Source organism: Dryas octopetala, chromosome 4, assembly GCF_963921425.1.
Source record: "Dryas octopetala chromosome 4, drDryOcto1.1, whole genome shotgun sequence".
In the NCBI taxonomy this organism is placed as follows: Eukaryota; Viridiplantae; Streptophyta; class Magnoliopsida; order Rosales; family Rosaceae; genus Dryas; species Dryas octopetala.
Genome location: NC_141369.1, coordinates 5613696 through 5629369, shown reverse-complemented (window position 1 = coordinate 5629369; position 15674 = coordinate 5613696). Strand labels below are relative to the sequence as shown.

At 35.4% G+C, this 15674-nt stretch overlaps 1 protein-coding gene and 1 long non-coding RNA gene across 2 annotated transcripts; both read left to right on the top strand.

Moving 5' to 3' along the window:
• Positions 1–1187: 1187 nt before the first annotated feature.
• Positions 1188–4833, top strand: LOC147286302 (uncharacterized). Its single transcript, XM_086240737.1, has 3 exons — positions 1188–3475; positions 3565–3867; positions 3993–4833. Exons 1-3 carry the CDS (start codon positions 1188–1190, stop codon positions 4831–4833), a joined length of 3432 nt encoding a protein of 1143 aa, XP_086096863.1.
• A 5405-nt stretch (positions 4834–10238) lies between these two features.
• On the top strand, positions 10239–15334 carry LOC147286301 (uncharacterized). The gene is made up of 3 exons (XR_015122036.1): positions 10239–10497; positions 10629–10986; positions 15003–15334. It is a non-coding gene; the product is annotated as an uncharacterized LOC147286301 (long non-coding RNA).
• The last annotated feature ends 340 nt before the right edge of the window (positions 15335–15674 follow it).

Below are 15674 nucleotides of genomic sequence, written 5' to 3'. Positions count from 1 at the left end.
GTGCTTGTGCTTGTGCATGATTTTGCCTGTGATTGCCTTGTGTTGGTGTGTTGCTGCCTTATTGATTGAGACAATTTACCTTAAAAATTAAAATTAAAAGTAGCAGTAAGACTACAAGCACATAAATACCATGAACTCAAATTGTATGAAAGAATACTTACATTATGTCGACGATTTAACATAGATGCATGCCTTAACTAGAGTAAATATTTTTTGACAAATCTGGGTATGTTTTTTCAATCTTGAATTTAGCTTACTTTTTTTTTTTTTTTTTCCTCTTTCAGCTCTTTAGTTCTCTCCTCATCGGTCAAATTTCAGCTTGGAAATTGCAGTCGAGACGAATTGAGCAGCTGATTGTAGGTAAATAAGCCTATCAAACCATATTAATTGAATTGCAGTGTGTGCATAGTTAGCTCTGTTTATTTAAATTAACAAAAATAGGTTTCTAATTGTCATGCACAACACAAACAAAATGGGAACCTCTAGTGGCAGCAAATGCATATTAGTCAAATTGGGAACTTGTATATTAGTCATTTTTGTTTGTGTGTTGTACTGGAAATGTATCTGCACTCTCCTGAAATGTTATTACGACAGCTTCTTATACTCTTATAAATGAGAGCAAAAAAATTAAATAGGTTATGAATATCTGATTTTAATTTGTGAATGACTTGTTAAAGTTCACTCATCGGTCAAATTTCAGCTTGGAAATTGCAATCGAGACGAATTGAGCAGCTGATTGTAGGTAAATAAGCCTATCAAACCATATTAATTGAATTGCAGTGTGTGCATAGTCAGCTCTGTTTATTTAAATTAACAAAAATAGGTTTCTAATTGTCATGCACAACACAAACCAAATGGGAACCTCTAGTAGCAGCAAATGCATATTAGTTAAATTGGGAACTTGTATATTAGTCATTTTTGTTTGTGTGTTGTACTGGAAATGTATCTGCACTCTCCTGAAATGTTCTTACGACAGCTTCTTATACTCTTATAAATGAGAGCAAAAAAATTAAATAGGTTATGAATATCTGATTTTAATTTGTGAATAACTTGTTAAAGTTCATTGATTGATTGAATATATTTTTTTAAATTTGTGAAGTTGACAAATGTGTAGCTTGTTGTTTATTAACAATTGAAAAATGATCAGACTTGGTAGCTAGATTAGAAGAATATTCAATCAGTTCAAGATGGACAGAGGATGGATTCACAATCCTAATAGAGTGAGTCAGCAATATATTGAAGGTATTCAATCATTCATAGAAGTTGCAGGCCAGCATGTGAACTCTAGTAATGAGACTCCATGTCCATGTGTGAAGTGTCAGAATCTGAAATGGCAGTCTTTATCGGTTATTGAGATGCATCTAATTCATTATGGGATGTCAGTGGTTTATGACACTTGGATACATCATGGAGAACAAGTGGGATCACAGAGACAAGATCCCCCTCCTCCAATTGCTCAAGGGGCACGCAGACCAAATGATGATGTACTTGATATTATGGATGATGCATTCCCACAAGTTGTAGACATGGATCAAGATTTAGTGGTAGAGGATGATATATTGGGAGCCACTGAACCTACAGTGGGGGATAATGGAGGAAACAATGTGCATAGGGCAGAAGCTGCTAAGTATGAAAAGTTAATGGCTGAAGCGAAAAAGGAGTTTTTCCCTGGCTGTGAAGAATTTACAGTTTTAACAGCTATTGTGGAATTCATGAACTGCAAGGTCCTTAATCATTGGACTAACAAGTCTTTTGATATGCTGTTACAAATTTTAAAACGAATGTGCCCTAAACCCAATAACATTCCAGAATCATATTATGCTGCAAATAAGATCTTGAAAGATCTGGGTTTGGGGTACGAAAAGATTGATGCATGTAAGTATGATTGTGCCTTGTTTTATAAAGAGCATGCACATAAGGAAAAATGTCCAGAATGTGATGAGCCAAGGTATTTACCCACTCCCAGTTCTAGTGAAGGTAAAAAGAGTAAGAAGGTTCCACAAAAATGCTTGCGCTACTTTCCATTAAAGCCAAGATTACAAAGACTTTTCATGTCAAGACATACAGCAGCAGATATGCGGTGGCACAAGGATAGAAGGGTTGATATTGAAGGTGTTATGAGACATCCAGCCGACTCTATTGCGTGGAAGGAATTTGACCGAATGTACCCATCTTTTGCTCAAGACCCGCGCAATGTCAGGTTAGGTCTTGCAACCGATGGGTTTAACCCATTTGGAAATATGAGCTCATCTTACAGTATGTGGCCAGTGGTGTTGGTTCCATATAATCTGCCATCTTGGAAATGTATGAAGTCCCAATACTCTATCATGACGTTGCTAATACCTGGTCCAAATGCCCCTGGCAAGGAACTTGATGTGTATTTGCGCCCTTTAATTGACGAGCTTAAGGAGTTGTGGGAACAAGGCGTAGGCACTTATGATAAACTAACTGATTCCGGATTTAACCTTAGAGCAGCTATTTTGTGGACGATTAATGATTTTCCAGCTTATGGAAATTTATCAGGTTGGAGCACTAAAGGTTTTTTAGCATGTCCTGTGTGTAATAAGGATACATCATCGCATGGGCTGCGGAGTAAGGTTTGTTACCTAGGGCATCGTCGTTACTTGGGTAGAAACCATCATTGGCGTATGAGTCTTGATTTTGATGGAAAGCATGAGATGAGGGATCCCCCTAGGGTATTATCTGGTGATGATGTCTTGTTACAATTTGATCACCTTATGCCTTCTAAGCCTGGTAAACACCCTGATAATAGGGATAGGAAGAGGAAGCGGACACCCAATGAGTTGAATTGGACAAAAAAGAGCATCTTTTTTGAATTAGAGTATTGGGCGAAATTAAAAATTAGGCATAATCTAGACGTAATGCACATTGAAAAGAATATATGTGATAGCATCTTGGGAACATTGTTGAGTATAGAAGGGAAGAACAAGGACACAAACAAGGCTCGACTAGATTTGGCAGATATGAAAATAAGGAAGGAACTGCATCTAAGACAGCGTCATAACCGAATTGAGAAACCTCATGCATGTTATACATTGTCACCAACTGAGCGTAGAGAATTTTTGCAATTCTTAAAATCAGTGAAATTTCCAGATGGCTATGCAGCCAATATATCACGAAATGTTAAAGATGGTAAGATCTCGGGGTTGAAGAGCCACGATTGCCATGTCTTGTTACAACGTCTTCTTTCTGTGGGAATTCGACCATACTTGAAAAAGGATGTGTGTTCCCCACTTGTAGAATTATCCAACTTCTTTCAACAGATATGTGCAAGGACATTAAATGTTGCAGACCTTGATAGGTTGGAGATTGAAATTGTGTACATACTATGCAAACTTGAAAAAATCTTTCCGCCTGCATTCTTTGATATCATGGTACATTTAGCAGTGCATTTGCCACGTGAGGCAAAACTTGCCGGACCAGTTGGATTTCGATGGATGTACCCGATAGAGAGGTACTCAATACTTCTATTCTATTTTTTTTCATATTAATTTTAAGTTAGTTAGTTTGAATTGTAATTTAGTTTTTTCTAATTGTGCTCAGGATGTTGGGAAAGTTGAAGGGTTATGTGCGTAATAGAGCTAGACCAGAAGGTTCAATTGCGGAGGCATATATTTCTAATGAGTCGGTGACGTTTTGTGCGCTGTATCTCCAGAATGTTGAGACATCATTCACTCGACCAGAAAGAAATGTTGATGGGGGTGAAATTGATGCGAAGCTCTCAGTATTTTCTCAGAATGCAAGTCCATTTGGTGGTTATAGAATGGTTCATCCCTCAGACAGTGAAAATGAATTATCTTATTGGTATATCTTAAATAATTGCGACGAGGTTGAACCGTTTCGAAGGTACTTTAATACTAGTAGCATTCGGTTCATTTTTCTTTGTGAGAATGACCTTTCTATTTATTTTATGAAATTTTTTTAAGCTTCCAGTAATGTAATTTAACTTTCAACATGTGTTGTTTATGCAGAGAGCATTATGAATTGTTACGAACAGAGAGTGCAGTTGACCTAGATAAGAGACATAGAAAATTATTTCCTAAGTGGTTTAAAGAACATGTGAAGGCGCTTTATGATGAGGGTGATGAGTCGGTGACTGATGAGTTGTATGCACTATCATATGGTCCAGATAATCGGGTAGAAACTTACACAGGGTGCATTGTTAATGGGATTCGGTGGTGGGTCAACCAAATTGAAAGAAACCGCACAACACAAAATAGTGGTCTTATGGTGCCAGGGTCACATGATGATGATGATTGTGATTTTTATGGAAAGTTGGTTAGTGTTGTTAAGATACAATTTATATATGGATATCATGTGATCCTTTTCAAATGTGAGTGGTTCGACACAGATAAGAAAAAGAAAAGACTTGTTAAAGATTACCATCTCACCTCAGTGAATGTAAACCGCCTATGGTATCATGACGATCCTTATGTACTAGCAACCCAAGCATGTCAAGTATTTTACTTGGACGACCCAAAACTGGGGTCTACTTGGAAAGTTGTTCAAAGGATTCAACATAGACATGTGTGGGACGTTCTTGAAAATGAAAAGGTAGATGATGCAGATCAAGAAGAAGAAGGAGAAGACACTGTTAGAATTATTATAGATGAAAATGAGGAATCGAATATACCATTGTGTAGAGATGATGTAGAACCTGAAGCAGTTGCTGTAAGCGAAAAAGATATGGAACAAAGAGCTGTATTGGTTGATGATTTCATAGATGACAATCCTCTTGAAGAACAAAGACCATCAGATGATGAGGAAAATAGTGTCCAAAGTGATGAATTTAGTGATTTAGAATGGATCTAAGCAAATGTATTCATAATTTAATTTTTGTCAAACTTGTCATTTTCTATCTATTTACAATGTAATATGTACTGCTATATTAACTTATTTTTCATTGTTAATGCTTAGGATGACTAATTTAACGGGTCCTGGAAAGAGGAAAAAGAAGACATCATCTGGGCCACAGCAGCCAGCAACCTCTGCCCTAGATATAGGGTCAAACTTGAGAGGTAATTCCAATTTTCAACATGTTACCTTAATTTTTTGTAATTATTATTGTAACTCATGACAAAACTGCAAATTGTTTTTTCTGTTTAGTTACAAGGGGGACATCAGCTAAGCTGCCACCACCGGAACCACAGCCAGATTCACTACAAACACAGCCACCACAAGGTTTAAAGTCACAGCAGCCAGCAACCTTTGACCTCCATGCAGGGTCAAACTTGAGAGGTAATTCCAATTCCCAACATGCTACCTTAATTTTTTGTAATTATTGTTGTTACTTATGACAAAACTGCAAATTGTTTTTTCTGTTTAGTTACAAGGGGGACATCAGCTAGGCTGCCACCACCGGAACCACAGCCAGATTCACCACAAACACAGCCACCACAAGCTTTAGAGTCACAGCAGCCAGCAACCTCTGACCTCGATGCAGGGGCAAACTCGAGAGGTAAGAGTGATTGCCAACATGTTACCTTAATTTTTTGTAAATATGGTTGTACCTGAGGTTGTTTATTTATTTATTTCTTTTGTTTAGCTGGTTCTTCTTCTCTAGGGAAAAGGAAGCGAGGCCCAACAGTGGGGTTGGGCACCCATGCTATGGTAAATACTCACCATCATAGGATTGTGATACGGATGGATGAGTCACAAAAACTTCCTGCTGGGATAGATGCCAACAAGAAGTTGGTCTCAGAGATTGGATCCCTTGTGCGCACTTATGCTCCTATGAAAGTCAAAAGATGGAAGGTGTCTAAGAGTGATAATAGTGAAATTGCAAAAGGGGTGTCTGAGAGTGATAAGAGAGAAATTGCAAAAGGGTTGACGGTGAGTACATTATATACTTTTATAATTTAGGTCTTATATAATGTAGCTGAAGTTTACTTCAACTTTATAATGTAGGTCTTATATATGTACTGTTATACATCTTTTGGATCTCATAATATTTTAATTTACCTTGAAATTAATAGATCTAATTATAGAAAAGCAATATACATATAGAATAGTTTCAAAACTGAGATGAAAATTATAGATGTCTATTACTATAATATAAGCACAGTACGAGTAGAAATACACAACATTAATAATAGAGAAAATTTTTTCCATTTTGTGATGTGTATTCACAACTATAGTAGAGGATACCAAGTACCAACACAATGAAAACAACATTATTGACAGGGTTATAGTTGGAGGTTAAGGAGGGGGAACAATAATCAAACTAATGTTACTAGGTATAATAATGTCTTCATGCATTTTTAACATGTGTCTTGTGTAAAATATCAGGTTAAGTTTGATATAGACTTGGAGGACCCAGAGATATGGAGATTTGTTGAGAACCATATGTCAAAAACCTTCAAAGAGTGGAGAGCCAAGCTCCACAAGCATTACAAGAAGCAGACGCAGCTGAAGGACCTTGAATATGCACGGGCACACCCTCCAAAGGAGTTGGGTAAGCGACCTATAGAGGATTGGCACTGGTTAGTTGATGAGTTGTACTCAACAAATGAATATCAGGTATGTTAATTAATTATACTGATCTTTTGATTGATTTTTCTTTTTACTACTTATGGTTAATCTATAACTTTGATGTGTTTTCCTCATGTAGAAACGCGCTAGGATTAACGGAGAAAATCGAAGAAAGCTGCCACATAACCACCATGGTGGCTCACGACCTTTCCAAAAACACATGGAAGCCAAAAAATTGGTACCAACTACCAAGAGTATATATTCAGTTGCATGTTTAATTTTTTGGTATTTTAAGTATGTATTCAATATATTTTTTCATTTGTTGGCAAACTTAGGAGGGTCAACAAATTACATATATTGAGAATTGGGGCCATATGTATAAGAGCAAATCGGGCAACTGGAGGGACGAGAAAGCCAAGGAAAAACATGTAAGGGATTAATTACACAAATCTGCTAGGCATATGACTAAATCCTTGTGTTTGGAGTAGTTTGTTTTTAATACTTATAGGGTCAGTTAATGATTGCAGCTTAATTGAAAGTCCTTTATGATTACCAATCTGAATGTGTCTTAATCTTAATTATATGAAGTAATTTTTAATGAACTATAACACAGTAAGCATGCCACATAATTTATATAAACAATAGATAGGAGATTGGCCATTTGTATAGTTATCATTATGGGAAAGGTTTCTTCAAAAAATGGGAAAGGAATATAAGAATCAAACAGTTAGAAATTCTTGATCATCATAGTCATCTTAGATGGAATGATAAGGGATACATGCATTCGTTAACTAATACCAGGCAATGCTTTGAACATCCTACAAATTTGGTGCACATTTGAAACGTTTGGTGAATTGGGTAGGCAATCTATACACATATATATACTAGAGTTGGTATAGGTGTTTAGCTAAAAAACTCACCTGCGTTTATGGGAACAGGGCTCCAGCAGCCATGGTCATTTTATAGGATGTGGTTTCGAAGCCTTTGGTCTTCTTCAGGAGACCACAATCTGTTTTTGTGCTTTGGCTTTGGGTTTCGCTTATCTGATTGCTTGCAGCCCATTTTGCCACCAATAGAACTCTGCAGCTAATTGTATATATATGTGTTCTGAATTATGAGAGACAGAGAGAGACATGCAGGGAGCTAATTAAGGTAGGCTATGATGGGGTTGTACATGAAAGAGCAATGAATAGTTGACCTCTGCTTTACTTGGGCATTCAGTAAGCCCCTAAATTATTTTTCTTTTCTAATATAGTTTGTTATACCTATTCACATTGAACAATCAGCTGAGCTTGTTAGATGGTTACCAGGAGTGAAGAATTGCAAATTTACTTTGTGTGGTGTTTTGCAGTAATTAAAATACGTTGTGATGAATTTTTGTGGTCGTTTTATGACCTTTTACACTTGTTTCTTTGTTTGTGTTAATGCAACTATCAAATATGTGTGTGTGTCTACTGCAGCAAAGAATTTTCCTTTTCTTTTTTGGAGGGATTGCATTCTGAGGAAAACAATGTACAAATTGAGCATGTTGATCGATATTGTTGGATATGCTTTTGAATAGTCCTTCACAACAATAATAAGGCCTTTTCTATTTAGTAATTACTGCTTCCAACCTTGAAATCCCTAAGTTTTGGTTACTTGAATATTCAATAGTAACCTTGGGATTATTCAGATAAGGAACTAAATGGAAGATAGAGAAATTGTTTGTTTTGTTCTTTAGCTCATATAACCTTGGGATTTATTTCTTCTTGTATTGTAGGATAAGATGGTGGCAGAGTTGAATGAAAAGAAGAAGGAGCTGGCTGAGAGTGCACCTGAGGGTACCCCACTTGAGGAAATCATTGTACCTGTTGAAGATCAGTTGGAGATCTTGGGGAGAGGAGTTGGGGTTGCTAAAGGTACGACTATTCGAGGTGTGGGATATGGTCCTCGCCGAGAAACTACTTCTCACATGCATACCACATCGATTGCTTCAGCTGCTGCAAGAGATAAGAAAATTGAGGAGCTTACAGGAAAGGTGGAGGAACTTACCTCTTATATTATGCAGATGAAAGATGAGCTTGCTGCCATTCGAGGTTCCCAACAAAACAATTCTCATGGTGTTTTTGGTAATGATGTTGGTGAAAGTGATGACACCTTTGATGATCTTGAGGATATTAGGTCTACTTAGGCTGTTACACTTTTACTTGTGGGTATGGTATGTGTTTTGGGTATTTTGATATTGTGGTCTTTTGGCTTCATGCAGACCATTTGGTAATCATTAAGTAAGTTAGATGTGCAGTAGAAGTGCATTAGGTATGTGCCAAATCAGATGTACATGCATTAGGTAAAATGCTTTCAATGTTTTTGAACTGTTTATAAACTTTGCTCCTTTTGAAGTGTAATTAGATATTTCGATCCTAGATGAAGTGTTCAGATATTTAGGTCTCTTTGGCATGTATATATTCATAGGCTCTGGTCCTTTTGAAGTGTTGGAACACTTGTGTATGTGTAGGTTGTATGTTACATTTAAACTAAAATTATCTTTATCTTTATTTTAGTATTTGTTTCATATTAATATTTACATAAATTTCATTTATATTTTATAATATGATTTTAAAATGTCTATTAATTTATAAATGAAAACATAATAAAATTAATCCAAAAAATAAAGCATATTAACTATATACAAAAAAAAAAAAAGCAATAAATGAATTGGCGACAAAATTAGCTTTCCTCGCCTTTGACAAATTCATCATTTTGCGACAAAATGAACATAATTGGCGTCAAAATTTTGCGACGAAATGAATATAATTGGCGACAGCACTTGCTGCCAAATATGTGTAGTTCGCGCCATATCCAGGAAACTTGGCGACGAAATTTTTACAATAGGCGACCAACTTTGGCGCCAAAATTCAAATCTCGGGCAATTTTTATTGGCATATTGGCGACAAAATAATGCTATTTGGCGACGAAATATATTTTCGTCTCAGAAAGTAATCCACGACGAAATCCTTCTTTCTTGGCCAATTATCAAGGGCGACGCCCTATAGGCGACGAAACAGGCGACGAAATATTTCGGTCGCCAAACGTTTTTCGCGACGAAACATCAGTTTTTAACGACGAAATAGGGTTGTCGCTAAATGTAGTTTTTCTTGTAGTGCGTGTAGGACTAGGATGTCATCCCTCCCTCTTGGGCCATTTCTCCTTTAGTTCTTATAATATATTGTCTGTTACGTTTTCTAACGAAATATTTGGTTTGATTAAAATCTGATTGATGGTGGTTTATGAGGCTAGGCACAACCATTTAAACTTTAATATACTAAACACGGTATCGTTCCATTAAAATTTTTGCACATTTTTTAGACTTTCCAAACCCCCAGCAACACGCGGGCAAAATTACTAGTTACCTATATACTAAAAGAGAACAATCGGTTTACTGTAGCTTAGGAACAGTGTTTTGTTCACTGAAAAGACTTTTTTGCCACTATTTTTTTTATTTCAGTTGCTTTTCATTGTAATAGTGGGGTTAGTTGGGCCCGTTTTGGTCATTCACGATCTCTTTGTTTTTTGCTATTGCCTTTTTCATTTTTTTACGCCCATGCCATTGCTCTCCTTTTGTTCTGTTTCGCCTCTCTAAGTCTTTTTTTTTTTTTTTTTTATCTACGTGCCATTCTGTGAATTCCTTGGGTATGCCCTCTTTGGTCATTCACCCTTCACTTTTTGGCTTCCACTGTGAGTTAAGTAAACCCATATTCAGAATCACTCTCTCATTCTCTCTCCTCATCCACCGACTTCTCTCTTCTCTCTCTCTCTCTCCTAGGTGCGACGCCGTCAGATGAGGGATGGCGGCGAGACCACCACCATACGACTCGCCTCCTTCTCCTCTCTCTCTCTTCATGGTCGCCGATCGTCCATCCAGTCACCGACGGCGACGAATCGAGTCAAAACTCGGAAAGAGAGCTCGCCGGCATTGACTTCTTTTCCGGCGGAATCGAGGCCCGCGACCACCTGGGTTCTCTTCGAGTTAGTCATTCTTTCTTTCAGTAATGACTTTTTTCCTTATTCAATAATTTGTATTTAATTTGGTTTTGGGTTTGAACTATATAGTGAGTAGTGACCATAGTTTTGTATTTAATAAGCTGTCCATTCAACAGCTTCCTTGCATCGCGGGGCTTGATCCCAATTCATCTCAGTGTCTCCCACAGGCTTCCATTATTCGAAAACACTCTGGATATTGTGCATTCAATGCATGTTCTCAGCAACTGGATTCCCGATAACTTGCTTGAGTTCACAGTATATGACATATACTGGGTGTTGAGGCCAGGAGGGCTCTTCTGGCTCGATCGTTTCTTCTTCTTGGGATCACAGCTCAACGAAACTTACGTTCCCATGTTGGATAGGATTGGTTTAACAAACTACGATGGAATGCCGGTGCCAAGCTTGATCGTGGAAAAAATAAAAATGAGTGGTACTTTTCAGCCCTGTTGGAGAAACCAATGATCTGAGGATGAGGTACATTCATATTGTGTTTTGCTTAATGAACACATAACTGTAAAAGAATTTTGTACTTTTAAGAGCATCTTGAGTGGTTTTAGTGCTATTTAACTTTGACGACGAACCTTTTTGGAATTAATTATATTTCACTCCAAGAAGCTAGCGACAAAGATTGGAAACAGATGAAGCATAAATGAAAATTGAAAAATAAAGTAATACTAGAGCTCTTGGATATGATGATGAACATGGCCTTCTGCATGCTCTCCTCTTACATTATGCAGAAACCTGATGTGTTTAGTGAAAATCTACATAATAGATGGCCAATAATAAATTGCAAAATATTTTACAGTGTCCAATCATGTTGGACACCATGTTTGGGAGAAAAAGAAAGAGCAAATCTTTTGAACTCACAAGTCACAATCACTTAGTCCGATATTTGATAAAGTTTCACAAAGTTATTACAAGGAGCATCTAGATGTCTTAACACAATCATGAATCCATTATCAATGCAAGTACATGTCTTAAAGCAATCTTGGAAATCCATTATCAGTTTACCCCTCCCCTCTAGAAAAGAGTTATTAAAGAAAGAAAAACAAGGATTCAACAATTCAACAAGAAGAATATAGTCTGAACTTTTCTTAAAGAAGAAAGTACCCTTCATTGTTAATTTACTTGGCATAGAAGCCTACATGTCATTCTAATTTACTTTCAATTTACTTTCAGTTTCTCTCATTGTAGTTTTCTGTTATTTTTAAGTGTTCGTAATTAGTGGGTTTTGGTTGTTTAATTCTTGATTCCTCACCCAGAGGTAATGTTGCTTTTTTCTTTTATTTATTTATTTATTTTTTCTGAGTGTTTTATCTGTTGAGGAGAGCAGGTGTATTCTTTATTTTCTGTCATATTCAAACAATGGATACTGCAGGCAGAAATTTGTAGCTATCCATATGTTGTGCAATTACATTCATTCATGATGCAGTAAGCCTTCAGTTGTTTTTTTGATGATCCACCTTTTTTCTTTTGGATGTGAATGTATATTCAATGTAAAGGTTGTAACTAGAGGATGTGAATGTATTTTTTAAAACTTACCATGACTTCAATTTTGTACAAGTTATGGAAAAAAAGAAACAGGGATAATAATGGTGAAAATGAATGTTTATTATATTTTCTCTCAAAGGTGAAACTATGGGCTGCTCTCAAGCTATAAGGTATTCTACCCTTTTCTTCTTTTCTTTTGCATTTGTTTTACTGCAATTGTATCTTTCATTACTTTTGTTCAATCCTACGAAGTCATTTTCAAAATATTTCTTCCATATGTAGTTTATGGTTGACATGTATATGCTAATAGTAAGTCTGATGAAAGAATTAACTGAAAAAAACATTCGTAAAGCAAGGTAGAAATACTAAGGGAACACCTCCATTTGAGCATTGGTGTTACGTGTTATTCAATTTTTTTTTTTTTTTGGGTTTTGGTGAATTTGATTATGAGTTCTTGGGTTTTGGTTCACTTTTCGGGGTTTTCTTTCTTATTTTTTTCCTTCAAATTCTTTCATTATGAATTTTTTTTTTTCTGGGTTTAATTGGATTTTGGTTTTAATTTCAAGTTCCCGTACTTTCTTGGATTTGAAGATTGGTTTCTTTTTTTGGGGTAAGGTATTTTTTTTCACTGGTTTTAGCTTTGGTATGTTTCTGTTCAACTTTTAACTCTCAAGGTTTTGGTTCTTTTGATAATTTTTGAGATCTTTCCTTTAAGAAACCTCAAGTCAGCAGTAGCTTAAGTGCATAATTTCACTCAGTTCTTGATTTGCTGCTAATTATATTTGGCTACCCACTCATTTTGAGCCTGTTCTCCTTAATTAATTAACTACAAGCATGCCCACAAGTTTATGACTGTGCTCCCCTTTTGCTTGACCCTTTTTTTTTTTATTGTTCTTGAAGGACTCCTGGGTTTAGCAAACCAGCAGTCACATCTAAAGAAGTATATCTGAAGGTGTTTGATCTGCAAGACAAAGTATTGTTGCAATTATGTTTCTGGATAAGAAAATAATTGATATATTCTTTTTTTCCATTTCAAATTTCATTTATGCATATATTCAAATCTCAACCATGTTCTTTTCTTAATGATATGAAAACTGTGATTCATAAATGCAGTGTTTTTTTTTTTTTTTTTTTTTGCAAGTAGTGTTATTCGAGCAGTGGTAATTGTTGTGGGTTTTTATGGAGTAATATTGAAAGAAGACAGTATTTGGTTTTTCTATATGAATCATTAATTTATTGACTTTAACAATATAAGGACTCACAAGACACGAGCTACGTAAGCTAAATTCTGTGGTTGTGTAAAAATCATTAAATTTATTTGCTTTTGTCTGAAAATCTTAATGAGATAAGAGAAAATTTTTGGGACTTCGTAAACATTGTATTAGCTAATATTCTATTGGTAAATGGTGATTAGTTGGAATGCGTCTGAGTCATCTGACTGTTATATATTCTTTGTTTATATTAGAGATGTAATTTGATAACAAAGTCATCTTTATTGAAGCATTACAAATAATATTTTAGATATAATGTTTCAATACTTTAACTTTCTCTTTTAATTTTTTTAATTTTAATCACAGCCTATTTCATGTCATCATTTCATCCAATTACAATATTATAACATTTTACGTTTTCATCCATTACAATATTTGTCCGTGGCATCAAATATTTTTTGTTTGCCTTTTCTTTGTGTTTGCTTGCTTGCTTGCTTTGTGTTTTTTTTCCTGGGTTTGGTTTGATTGGTCGTCTGCATTGACCTGCAAGGTCGTCGAGCCTGTGAGTTCGTTTTGGGGGTGGCTTTGTTATTTTTTTCCCTCCACTTAATGCATGTGAATTTAAGCTTGCTAATTTTTTCCCTTTCTGTTGGCAAAGATGACAGTCTTTGATTTTCGTTATGGACTTGATTTCATTTGGTTTGCAACCCTTGAAAGGTTGGTTATGTCTAAGGCTGGTCTTGAAAGTAGGCAAATGAATGAGATAATTATATATCTCAGGCCCTCAAATATTTAGGACCCTAAAATTTTATAAATCCATTGTATATTATGTCTGCTTTTGGCAAGCTTCTACCTAAACAATAATGTTAATAAACACATAAACATGTTGTGAAATCATTTATTTTATCTTCAGGTTTCTTAAATAGTTGATCACATGCCCAAGAATAAGATGGTTTAATGATGAATATTGCCTATATATAGATATAGCTACTTAGCTGGCTACATACGTCGCTTAATTGATTTTGAAAGCTAATTCATTAGGTTTCTCAATTCAATTGTCTAATGTAAAATGGACATGCAATCATTTGGGCCACGGCTTTTAAGTCTCTTAAAATTGAGATTAGGCTTTCTGGTTTTCTTTTTTTCTTTGGTGAGGGGTGTTGTGGAAACGTGGTTCCACTTTTTTGCCTTCTTATATAGATTATGATTTTAGTAGGTATCCATTCATGATTAAAACACTGATTAATCAAACACTTTGATTAAAATATTCTGATCATTTGAATTAGTAGATGATACTTCTGTATTGCTCGGTAAGTTAGAGGTTTTTCCTTTGTTCTCAAAATTTGCATTTAAATACATTTTTACAAATCAGTTAATTTGTACTACTGTGCAAAATTGCTTTTGACTGCTGATCTTTATGCTTAATCTATTAATTAGTATAAGTTACCAATTATCATAACATTTTAACTTGCAAATGCAAATCAAAAACATTTTTAAAAAAAGGTACAATTAGGATTGGTTTGGCTGCTTGGAACCTCAATTACATCCAGCTTTGGTATGCTCCAAATTTCATACACTTGCTCCAAATTTTATACACTAGCTGCACATTTGCACATTTTATAGGCTTTATGCATTGGTTGAAAATTTGCCTTTTTTTTAGACTTTCTTTCCTTGCATTGGTATCAAATTTTGAAATGAAGTTCATTCTTATCTTACAGCTGCTTTAAATTGGTTAGAAATCTCATGTACCCTTAAATGAAGTTCATTCTTATTTTTCAAAATTTGCAGCCAACACAAAAAAAAACCCCTCACAGAAGGCAGCTAGCAAAAACAACAGCCCCCTATCCCACAAAGCAATGAAGAGAAGAATACCCCTGCACAAGATATAAAAATAGATAAGCAGCCGAGCAACACTCAAGAAGAAACCCCCAAAATCAATTAAGCCACCTCCAACCACCCATTCACAACTTTTTTCAACAATGAGCAGTTGAATACTGCAAATCTTTTGATTACTATAATAGTTTTTTGAATGCTGTTTGGTTTATTAAGATATGAATAATATCTTAACAAAACAATCAGCGTATATATAAAACATGCCATATATGAATGCACATTTTGTAAATTAAACTTGGTGAACAAACAATCATGTCAATGTTTCCAAACTTAATTTAGATTATCATATATATGTAAAAACTATTACGCTTGAATTAAATTTTATTAGGCCTTGAATGAACATTTTATAACCTTTTAACACCCGCAGCATTATGCGGGCACAATTTCTAGTATTAACAAAAACGAAAAAGGAAAATACAATACAAAAGCAAATAGCTAGCAAATGTTTTTCGATATACAACAAGGTTACTAAAGAGTGCTGATAGAATTAAAGAAATGTATCGGTAGAAATTGATTACTTAAGCTATCTGATTGATCTGGTCAGCCTGGTCCGCGGGTTCCTCCTTG